This window comes from Crotalus tigris, unplaced genomic scaffold (assembly GCF_016545835.1).
Source record: "Crotalus tigris isolate CLP2741 ecotype Arizona unplaced genomic scaffold, ASM1654583v1 scf7180000017551.9496454, whole genome shotgun sequence".
Classification (NCBI taxonomy): domain Eukaryota; kingdom Metazoa; phylum Chordata; class Lepidosauria; order Squamata; family Viperidae; genus Crotalus; species Crotalus tigris.
This window is the reverse complement of record NW_024096469.1, coordinates 4317217-4329284: the sequence shown is the minus strand read 5'-3', so window position 1 is coordinate 4329284 and position 12068 is coordinate 4317217. Positions and strand designations below refer to the sequence as shown.

Sequence of the window (12068 nt, the reverse complement as noted above, 5' to 3'; positions counted from 1 at the left end):
GTGCGCTTCAACATCTTCATCAATGATCTGGACGAGGGGATAGATGGGGAACTCATCAAATTTGCAGACAACACCAAGCTGGCAGGAATAGCCAACACTCCAGAAGACAGGCTTAGGATACAGGAGGATCTGGACAGACTTGAACACTGGGTGCTATCTAACAAAATGAAATTCAATGGTGAAAAAAGTAAGGTTCTACATTTAGGCAAGAAAAACCAAATGTACAGGTATAGTATAGGGGGTACCTTGCTCAATAGTAGTAACTGTGAGAGGGATCTCGGAGTCCTAGTGGACAATCATTTAAATATGAGCCAGCAGTGTGCTGCAACTGCCAAAAAAGCCAACACAGTGCTAGGCTGCATTAACAGAGGGATAGAATCAAGATCATTAATACCACTTTACAATGCCTTGTTAAGGCCACACTTGGAATACTGCATCCAGTTTTGGTCACCACGATGTAAAAAAGATGTTGAGACTCTAGAAAGAGTACAGAGAAGAGCAACAAAGATGATTAGGGGACTGGAGACTAAAGCATATAAAGAACGGCTGCTGGAATTGGGTATGTCTAGTTTAACGAAGAGAAGGACGAAGGGGGACATGATAGGAATATTCCAATATCTCAGGGGCTGCCACAAAGAAGAGAGAGTCAATCTATTTTCCAAGGCGCCTGAAGGCCAGACAAGAAGCAACGGATGGAAACTAACCAAAGGGAGAAGCAACCTAGAACTAAGGAGAAACTTCCTGACAGTTAGAACAATTAACCAGTGGAACAACCTGCCTCCAGAAGCGATGAATGCGCCAACACTGGAAGTTTTTAAGAAGAAACTGGACAGCCATTTGTCCGAAATGGTATAGGGTTTCCTGCCTGAGCAGGGGGTTGGACTAGGTGACCTCCAAGGTCCCTTCCAACTTTATCATTATTATTATTATTTCCCTTGGCTTTCCCAGGTGGCTTATCACCTCCTCATTTCTGATCTTATCAACCTTTCATCTTGGTACCATCACTATAAAAAATACAGAAGCCTCTCCTAATACCTGGTTTATATAACCAGTGGTTTATCGAGAAGGGATTTAATGTCCCTTTGCCTCTCTGTCCTTGTGCTGTTGGTCAGGTGGAGGACATTATTCATTATATCTTCCACTGCCCCATTTACAGTGAAATCATGACCAAATTATTGAACTCAAGGGCTCAGACCTCAAAAATGGAACTGTCTTCTTGCAGATAAGATGCAAAAACCAGGTTGCTACTTTTTCTCTGCTGTCATTTAACTCTACTATTCTAGTGTTAATTAATTTTGCTTTATGGTATGTTTTCACCTGTTAACTACAGTAAAATATTTATAGCAAAGGAATGGATATAAATGATAAATGTGGTAGTACAGTAATGAAAGCTTGAGAGAATTACTGAAGGAAATAAGGTTGATTAGGTGCAGGCAGGCCGTTGTTTGGTTATTTAGGATCATTGGAACAAATTAGAGTGAAAGTATATGGAGTGAAGTGATAATGTTGTTATGGAAGTCGTTAAAAAGGGGCAGACAAGGTTACTCCAGTAAATTTGAATACACACAATTTAGAAAGTGCAGTGGGGCTATGCTAGGCAGAGGTTTTGAAGATGGGAGTTTTGCTCTTCAGTAGGAAGAATTAAGAATTATGAGAATGTGGCAACGCTTTTTTCATGTTTGTTCCTTTAGAGAAAGTATATGGTAAAGTAAATAGACTTGAATTATGTTTTGTGCAGATAGAGAGCTGAAGGTTGGCTGTTGAATGTGATAAGAGTTTTGTTTTGTTACAGAAGTCATGTATGCATAATTTGAATAATAAGTGTACGTAGTGAATGGTTCAGTATAGCACAGAATAAGACAATTATATGTGATGTCCTTTAGGTTGTTCAATATATTTATATACAAATATGCAAGGAATCTTGGCAATATTAGAGGTATTGTTTAAGGATGCAAAAGTACATATGTTATGCAGAAAATATTCACTGCATGAATATGCATTGGGGAGTATAAATCTGAAAATTAATGTATCAAGGTCCATGTTGATATTTGACAAAAAAATGAATAAATAATTGTAAGATATTCCATTGTGAGAAAGAAACCAAGGGCAGGTAAATTAATTCATTACCTCATGCTTAATTTTTTAGCTTTTTATTTTTACTTCTTCATTGCATAATATTGCTTACCTAAAAAAAACCAGTTATGTGGTGAGTGAGTGTGCGTGTATTAATATGTTATGAGAAACTGAACACAGATAAATGATTTTAAAAATTTTAGTAGTACATATCTAAATTAAATGATTTCATTGTGGTAGAGTTGTCATTTAATACCTTTGAGTCTTTGTTCATTGAATATTCACAACTTGGCTGTAGCACTGCCAAAATTTTGCTGACTTAATTCTGTCTATAATTCAAACAAATGTGATTTCTTGAAATATGTCACACATTCACAATATTGAAGGGTTCTTTAAATATTTGTATGTGCTTCTTTTCAGTCCTCCACTCATATCACATTTTGAAGAGGTAGCCAGTCTGTTGATCCAGATTTGGGTTTAGCAAAGTTCTGCTGGCTGTGAAGGAAGAGGAAGAAATGCTAATTTCCTCCAATTCCACCAGTCTTTGGAAACTCCACAAGCCACTCCGTGTAGCTCTGGAGTTGCTCCTCCAGAATTAGAATGAAATATGGTTTTGGACACGAAGTAAATGGCAGAAAAAGAGAACTTTTAAAATGATTAACATTTTAATTTAGAAAGACTGATCCTGGAAACAAGGCACTTGATATTGAAGTGTCTTAGCCATCTTTTCATAAGAAAGAAACATGAATAAAAATCAAAGATTCTCTTGAATCACCTCAGCTGTGGTTATTCCTATGGTGGTTTTGCTTAATCAGTCTCTGTGTTTTTGCCAGGCCCGGGATGGCAGCTAGTTAGTTAAGTCCCCTGTGTTTGGTGAGAAATAAGAATTCTATGTCCCATTTTGCAGCTTAAGTTTTTGTATGTAAAAAGAAGACATTCTACTTTGTATGAATGAAAACTGTGACTTGAACATTATAATTCAGTATTAGTCAATCCATTGTAAGGCAGAACGTTATGTTTTAAAAGATATGGGAAGCAAAGTAAGGGGAAAAGTAAAGAAAGTGGGATTGTTTTGTCAAAAAATGAGTAATGTATGAGAACTAGAATGGTAATTTAGAAATAGCCAACATGGGTTTGTTAAAAACAGAACATGCTAAACCAATCTTATTTCATTCTTTGATAAAGTGACCAAATCAGTAGACCAGCGAAATGCTGTGTACATAGTATACTTAGATTTCAGTAAGGCATTCAGCAAAGTAGACCACAATCTACTGCTTGATAAGCTAGAAAAAGATGGAATAGACAACATCACCACCAGATGGATTTGTAGCTGGCTGACAAACCGTACTCAATGAGTAGTCCTCAAAGGTACTACATCCACATGGAGAGAAGTAAACAGTGGGGTACCACAAGGCTCTTTCTTAGGCCCAGTACTCTTCAATATCTTCATCAATGACTTAGATGAGGGAATTAGAAGGGGAACTCATCAAATTTGCAAATGACACTAAATTGGCAAGAATAGCCAACACCCGAGAAGACAAGCTCAGGATTCAAAAAGATCTTGACAAACTTGAACAATAAAATGAGTTTTAATGTGAAGAAAAGCAAAGTTTTACATTTAGGCAGGAAAAATCAAAGGTATAAGTACAGATTAGGTGAGACCTTGCTCAAAAACAGTAACTATGAGAGGGACATTGGAGTCCTAGTGGACGATCACTTGACTATGAGCCAGTAGTGTGCGGCAGCAGGCAAAAAAGCTAATGAAATCCTGGGTTGTATAAACAGAGGCATAGAATCAAGATCACACGAAGTATTAGTACTGCTTTATAAAACCCTAGTGAAACCACACCTGGAATACTGCAACCAATTTTGGTCACCATACTACAAAAAGATGTTGAGACCTTGGAAAAAGTTCAGAGAAGAGCAACTAAAATGATCAAGGGCCTGGAGACTAAAACATATGAAGAACGGCTGCGGGACTTGGGTTTGGCTAGTCTAAAGAAAAGAAGAAATAGAGGAGACATGATAGCAGTATTCCAGTATTTGAGATGCTGCCACAAAGAAGAGGGGGTCAAATTATTCTCCAAAGCATCAGAGGGCAGGACAAGAAACAATGGTTGGAAACTGATCAAAGAGAGAAGCAACCTGGTATTAAGGACAAAGTTCCTAACAGTGAGGACAATTAACCAGTGGAACGGCTTGTCTTCAGAAATCATGGGCACTCCATAACTGGAGGTTTTTGAGAAGAGAATGGACAGTCACTTGTCTGAGATGGTATAGGTTCTCATGCTTGAACAGGGGGCTGGACTAGAAGACCTCCAAGGTCCCTTCTAGCTCTATTCTATTCTACAGATATAATCTTGAATGATAAGGAAACTCAAGTAGTTGGTTCCTGACAAAACATTCTACTTATTCAGTTAAATGTACGGAAGTTTATGATGAGAATAAACTCAACATGAGGATAAGCATTTTGGCCCACTTAGTTCTAAGTCAATAAATCTTTACCTGGACTGGCAAATTTCAGATTGCAGACAAGATTTCCATCTATATGCATAGCTATAAATCTTATTTAGATAAAAACAAAAGCTTTGAAAAATGGGTCGTATCCTAGCCTTTTCATATTGTGCTAATATACATGCAGGACTTTGTTTCTTAAAACTAGGGAGGCTTCTGTCAGTAATTAGAAAAGATGCAAATTTTAATTCGGGGATGCAGATAACTAGGATTTTGTGTGTGTGTGTGTGTGTGTGTGTGTGTGTGTGTGTGTGTGTGTGTGTTGTATATTTACTCCACATAAGCACAGCCTTCATCAATCAATTTTAATCTTCCAGGATTTCTTTAAAATCCTGATCCATGAAGAAAATGTTTTTTTCTTGTTAAGTTACAAGTATTGTGATTTCATGTTGTTTCATTGAAGATGCTTTGTGAACAATACCAGGTTTCATTTCAGTCAGTGGACTGACTTTTTAACAGATGTCTTTATGATTGTAGTCAACCAAAATTCTTTTTTATTAGGGCAAGCACTATCTACACATTTATATTGAACCTTTTCTTTTATTTCTTCCTTTTAATTCACATATTTCCAAATTCAGCCCACAATTTTCTTTACTATATTCTTCTTCTGAGCTTTTGCTTTGCAGCACTGTATTTTCCTGTGCAGGAATAACAAAAGTTGGGATGTTGCCAAATTTTCATTTCTGAAATGAAAAGAACAATATCACTGCCAATTTTCATTTTTTAACATCCTCTTTCATATTTAGTATCTTCACTGCAGCTAAAAGAGGAATTGATAGATGGAGAGGAATACAGCTTTCTTCAAGGAGCTTCTGATCAGGAAAGCAATGGATCAGCCAGCCAGTACATCAAGCAAGAACCCTAAGGGTAAATCTGAACAGGATGGTACAAAACAAGGCTTCCTTAAGACTGATGTTCCCATTCAGATGTTACCATTTGATGGCTTCTACTAAGGGCACTTTGCTAACTGCGGTTAAGATTTCAATTCAGAATTTTTGGAGGACAAGAAAACTATTTTAGTGGGGGGGAAAGAATTTTCAATTTATTAAAAATTGACATGTTTGTGTTGTATTTGAAGCTTTTGAAAGAATTTTTGTAATATTTTCAAGTTCAGATTGTTAAAAAAAAAGATACTCTAATTTTTTGGTAAGAATTAAAAAGCTTAATTATAGCAGGATTGCAGGAAACCCTTTGAGGAAGATGAGATGGTAGAATAGTTGAAAACACAAATGAACTGTTTGTGATGAGTGAACCTTCTGGTACAAGCTGGGAGCTTCTGAACTGAAAAGCTACACTAGTCATGCCCTGTCTTTTCCTCAGTGACATCATGAGACACGGTGATGAAGCGTAAGAAAAGAAATTGAAAGGATGGAGTATTAAAATGTTTTCTCCTGGCACAGTGATATACTGACAAATCTGCTTAAGATTTTGGAGAATTAAGCTTTGGTCTTGTCTTCATTAAAGTTATTGAGGCTGTTACTTGTTAATATTTTGAAGTACTGAGATATTCACACAGATGATCAGCAAAGCTCCCATATGTCAACTGGTATATGGGACATTTTGTTTTTTCTTGTGCAAGGAACTGAAAGCTCTTTTTCTAGTGAAACAGCAACAGATTTGATTTCCATCCTGATGGAAGACACACCCTGAAACGATGCAGCAGTCGGCTCCTGAAGACGGCATTACTCTTCTCTACACATTTGGAAGAACTTTTGATTGTTGCAAACTGAGCTGGTTTGCCCGAAGATGCTTTGGAGCCTGTGTTGAACACAGTATTTTCTTGGCTGCTGATACCTTTCTCAAGAATTTGTCATAACTAGTGTGGCATGAATGCTGAATTTCTTGGAAACTGTTCCTGGATAGTTAAATCTGTATGGAAGTTAACAGATGGAATCATTCACAGAACTTTAAAATGTTGACATTTCCATTCTGGTGTCATGACGGGATGATATATGTCACAGAGTTTTGCTTTTACCAGTAAGGTTCATTTACTAAACTCTCAGGAATTAACTGCTTATATTCTGTAATTGCTTCTGGGTCATAGCAAGTCGACTTTAGAGCAGTCTGTCTGATTCTTGTTTCAAGGGTAGGGTTTAGAAAAAAATTAATTCTATAGATTAACCTCTACACCCTTTAAATCTAATGCTTTATGACTAGCAACTCTCCAAGCCCCAGAGACAATTTTTGGCATATAAATGTTTTAAATTTTTAAACGCATAGAAAGTTGAAAACCAGCAATTTTGATTATTTTCTTATCTTTGTTATTGGGTACATACCATTTGTGATATGCAAAGGTTTACCACATTCTATGCAAGAGGGGATAATGGTGTAAAATTTTGTAGTAACTTCTGGAAGTACATTTTTTTCCTGTATTAATATAGGACTGTATGAAACAATTCCTACTCTTTTTTTTTCTTTTTTCTTTTTTACATAGCTGGGCCATTGTTGAAAACTGCTTCATGTATGCATTTAAAAAACTGAGTATCGAGTGTCAAATATTGTGAATATAAGTGGAAACTGCATACTGTATTGTTATGTCTCTAAAAAGATTATGTTCATTATCCTTAGAAGTACAAGGGGCGATCTGGGCTTAGCTGATCTGCCTTCTTCCTTCTTTTCCTCTAGGAATATATTTCTCTCCCTCATTCACAAGTGCTCCATTACAGCTGTTTTTCAAACTTCCCTGGTTTACAAAGCAGTTCATGATGCTACAAAAAAAGAGCTGCTCTTGGGGGAGGGGAGCAAAAAGCTGTATCATGTTTGTGTGTACCCAGATGCGCGCACACGTACACTCATATGCATGCACACTTAAGGATTCCCTGAATCACAGTAATTTTGAAATCATAATTCAGGCATCAGTCCCTTAGCACAGTATTTCTTAGGCCAGTGTCTCCCAAATGTAAATGATCCATGTCATCAGGCCGTTTACCTGTAGGATAGAATCCTTCAAAAGCAAGATGAGATTCCAGAAGGAATTGCATCGAAAACTGAGTGATCCATATTTTTTTTCCATCTCAGATCATAATTCTGTCAGCCATGCTCACCTATAATAATGCAGAACTGATAGGATGAATGTTGTGGTTTGTAAAGGCCACTGTATAATAACTGCATTGTCAGAGACTCTTGAGGACTTGCAGAATAACATTTATATACCAGGTTCTTCTGATTTTTATCAGAAAGATAATATTACTGTGAAAAAGACATCCTGAGTAAGGTCTGTATTAATGGCTTTTGCCTTGAGGCCAGCATAAAAACTTGGACTTATGTAGAAATTGATTCTTGTTTAGTTATACGATCTAAACAAGCTTGAACCAAAAGAACATACATTTAGGCACAGTTACTCCCAATTCCTAGTGGACACACATTGTGTGTATTTTGTATCTGTAGGATTGGCAGAAAATCATGAGGTGCAGTAGTGTTTCCCCATTCCTGTGCATGTTATGATTGGAGAATTTCACTAATTTCTGTCAGTCTTACATTGGAATGGCCTTTGTCCAGATGAACAGATGCCCTCTTCTACCTCGGAATATGGCAGCTCCTGAAAAAACCCACAACTACATTTAATCCCTACCACATCAGCTGAGAACCTGATGTTGAACCAGCAATTCTGCAAGATGTTAGAAGACCTATAATTATGTTTGGGAGAGAATGGCCTTGATTACTGCTATAGTGCAGGTTCTCTGATTTTTGGAGATAACTTACACATTTATGTCAAGTAGGTACTGCTATCCTTTCAGGATTTTCATTCTCCCATTTCTACATCCTGATACATGTACCTGATTAAATGAAAACCTAAATATGAAAACTTTTTTCAAATCTTGAAATTCTTTTTCCATGAAACCCTTGAGTGACACCTTTTACACATTAGTTGTTCATTTGTCTTTTTTCTTCAGTGTTCATTCTGAGTAATGTTTATGTGTGGCCTCTTAAAAAACAGCAACCAGATGACTGTAAACTTTTAGTACCATTGGTTCATTTTTTTAATGATTTAGTTCTAACATCTCCAGTTTGCTGTGAACTAATTACCACCAATAAACTGGGATGGAATCAGATTGGAGGGGCTAAGTGGATATTGCTTTGAGACTTGTACTTCTGCTGTGGGTCAGCTAATATTACAGTATTTGGCACAAGGCAGGATCTTTTTAAATAAGGCACCATAGGCAAGGTAAATTACATTGCAAGGGCTCCTTTGTACAGCTCAGAATATTACATCTTTTTCACGCTTTAAATTTCCTTGCTGAATCAGAGGAATACAAAAGCAGTTATCGACTTCTTGTTCTATTGATACTAACACGGGTTTCAGTGTTTGTTTGTTTTTATTGTTGTCATTTTTATGTGATGTGAACACCTATTCCCATCAATATTTGTATTATGGTGCTAATATATTGGTAACAATCCTTTATTGGAAAGGGATTAAAACTGTGATTAAATTGATTTTTTTTAATTTTCATATTTAAGTGAAATCTCAGCCATTTATATAAAAAAGGAAAAAAAAGCATGAGCTTCTGCCTCTGGGAAAATGATCAAGGCAGAGGTTAAAAATGGTTTTTACATCATTTCTGTATGTATTTGATATATAGATCACTATCTGTATAAATTTAATCTTTTATTTTCTTGGTTATTTGTGTGGTCAAATGGGAACATTTAAAACCTCTAATGTACATAACTCAGTGAAAATTGCTTTTGAAGAAATTAATGTTACTTTCATTTTTAACAGACTGCAGATTTTCAAGCATGGATGTGAAAAAGCATTAAGAATATAACTTTGTGTACAAGATGAAAATAATTCACTAAATTTGCCTTTTTTACACAAAATAAAAATGTTAAAAAGAAGACCAGGTGGTAAATTTTGTCTCAACGGGGGTCAAGAATATCTTTTAAAATATTGATATAATGAAGTATCCCCATTTCATTATCATTAAGAGATAGGTCTGCATTAATTCAAGCTTGTTAAAATGTTTCTAATGATAACTCTGATCATTGGAAAGAAATGTCAAATTAATTTTATTTGTTTCGTGGAGTGAAGTGTAATTTTATTTGTGACAGGCCCAGTACTGTTCCTTACATCCTGTTTCTCTGAATGTAGCTTTAGTTTACCCCTAATCTGCCCAACCAATGTTTCAACCACAAATTTCTAATTTTAATCTTTTCTCTAGCCAGTAGGTATCATTTTGCATCAATTTTGCTGTTAGTCAAAGATTCATGGAAGACATCATGAAGTTTTTCACTACAGGTCTCTTTTGATGGAGATTTTCCTGGGCTAGGGAAGCAAATATTGTGGTGCAGAAAGACTGTTCTTATTGCAAGTAACAGTAAAACAACCTGCTTAGAAGATACACAATTGCTAAATAAAAGTGTCTGAAAATGTACCTCAAATTAAGAACTGCAAAATAGTTTACGGGCCATAAATATTATGACTATGATTTAGGAATTACTTGAGTTTTTCACCATAAAACCACAAATCAAGTAGTTTCTTTGCCCATATAGTTACTGGGATTATACAGTCCTTATTCTCCAGCCCTGGATATGATTAGGAACGCTCAGTTGATTAAAAAAGATTTTCAGAATGAACATTGTTATTTTATTCCATCTCTATCAATGCAGTTGAATATTTCATACTTTAGAAGGTTACACACATCAAGTAGCACTACATCAACTTTCTAAGATGTTATTGCATTACAGGAGAAATACACGAAGCCATTGTTTCCACTTTCCTGGATAGCCTATAGTGGAGGTCCACACAACTTGTAAGATGGGAGGAACCACAGCAGCCTATAAAGCTATAAAGGAATACCTGGTGTGCTGATCAGTAGTAATGCAGGATGTAGAGAGGTTTGGGGGCACTTAGCAGCATTCTTTGGGGCCAGGAGTGAGTTTATTTTAAAATATGCCACCAGGCCATGCAAGGCCATTTGGTGGGCCATGCTGTGCAGTCCTGGGAAGAATGGGAATCGCTCTTATGGCTAAGTCGTTCAATAATCTTAAGTTTCCAGAAACAAAATTCTGACATACTGAAAAATATTGGGCACCAGAATCAATTCTGTGGCAAGTGAATTCTGCTGCTTAAGATTGGAGATATGTACTATAGGTAGTCCTCAACTTACAACAGTTCATTTAGTGACTGTTCAAAGTTGTAATGGCACTGAAAAAAGTGACATGACCATTTTTCATATTTATGACTGTTGCAGCATCCCCATGGTCCCGTTTTACATTTGGGTGCTTGACAACTGTCTCGTTTATGGTGGTTTCAGTGTCCCACAGACATGTGTTCCCCTTTTGCAACCTTCTGACAAGGAAAGTCAATGGGGAAATCAAATTCATTTAACCGTTACACTAATTTAACAACTGCAGTGATTCAATTAACAAATGTGACAAGAAAAGTTGTAAAATGGAACAAAACTCACTTAACAAATTTCCCACTTAGCAACATAAATTTTGGGCTCAGTTGTCATAATTTGAGGACTACCTGTATTTAAAGATATTTTATTGGTAACTGGTATTTGCTTACCATGTACTTTCATCCACTCTACAAAAAGCAAAAGAAAAGCAGCTTTAGAACGATCACTACTGGCCGAGAACAGTTTTTAGAAGTGAATTTTGATTATGCAGGTGATATAACATGTTCTTGTTGTGGAAAGCCCAGTGTGAATTGATGATGTTATAAAATAATATTACAGAAGTGTAGAATTTGCAGATTGTGTAGAAGGTATGATTCCCTTGAGTGATGCTGGACTGTGTGTGCTTTTCTCTGGAACAATATGGAACTGGTTTGCCACTGCCTTCTTCTAGAATGCATTTTCGGTTCCTCAATCTACTACACCAGTGGTTCTCAACCATTTTAATGCCGTGACCCCCAACCGGTCATAAGTCGAGGACTACTCAACTGGTGCAGCACGTTTGCAGAATGGGACTTTTGGCGGGCTCAGCAGGGCAGAGACAGCCTGGACAATTCCTATTGGCTTTTGAAAGCCAATAGAATTAGACTCTATTCAAGAGAGTCTATTCTATTGGCTTTCAAAAGCCAATAGAATAAAAGGGAGTAGCACAGCTAAGGAAAAGGGGAAAAAAATGGCGGACTGCGTTGTTTGGTGACCCCCGTGAAATGGTCGTTCGACCCCAAATGGGGTCCCGACCCACAGGTTGAGAACCACTGTACTACACCATCCTGGGATTCACTAGTGGTCTCCCATTCAAGTTCTAACCAGGAATTAGCCTACCTAGTTATGTGCTGTTGCAAGATCCTTCCTTATAAAATGCAACACATTTGATATTCAGAGTGTTCTGATCTAGTTGAAAGCACTACAGATGCTTCAAGTATGTCTCTGTTATAGCCAAAACAGCTTGTCTTGAATTCAATTCGAATTTTTTAGCATGTCTCTCATTTGTATTTATTGAAGATCTTTTTAAAATGACAACATGTACCACGAATACACTTCAAACAATTCACACATACCTTTTCATTTCTTTAAAGACAAGAACAC

General features: G+C 36.7%; 1 protein-coding gene across 2 annotated transcripts in view; it reads left to right on the top strand.

Moving 5' to 3' along the window:
* Positions 1-9420, top strand: part of MBTD1 (mbt domain containing 1) — a 49618-nt gene extending 40198 nt beyond the window's left edge. For both annotated transcript variants that reach the window (XM_039344106.1, XM_039344096.1), the window contains exon 16: positions 5334-9420. In XM_039344106.1, the coding sequence (XP_039200040.1) occupies positions 5334-5452 (119 nt within the window). In that variant the 3' untranslated portion in view covers positions 5453-9420. The remainder of the gene's footprint in view (positions 1-5333) is intronic.
* The last annotated feature ends 2648 nt before the right edge of the window (positions 9421-12068 follow it).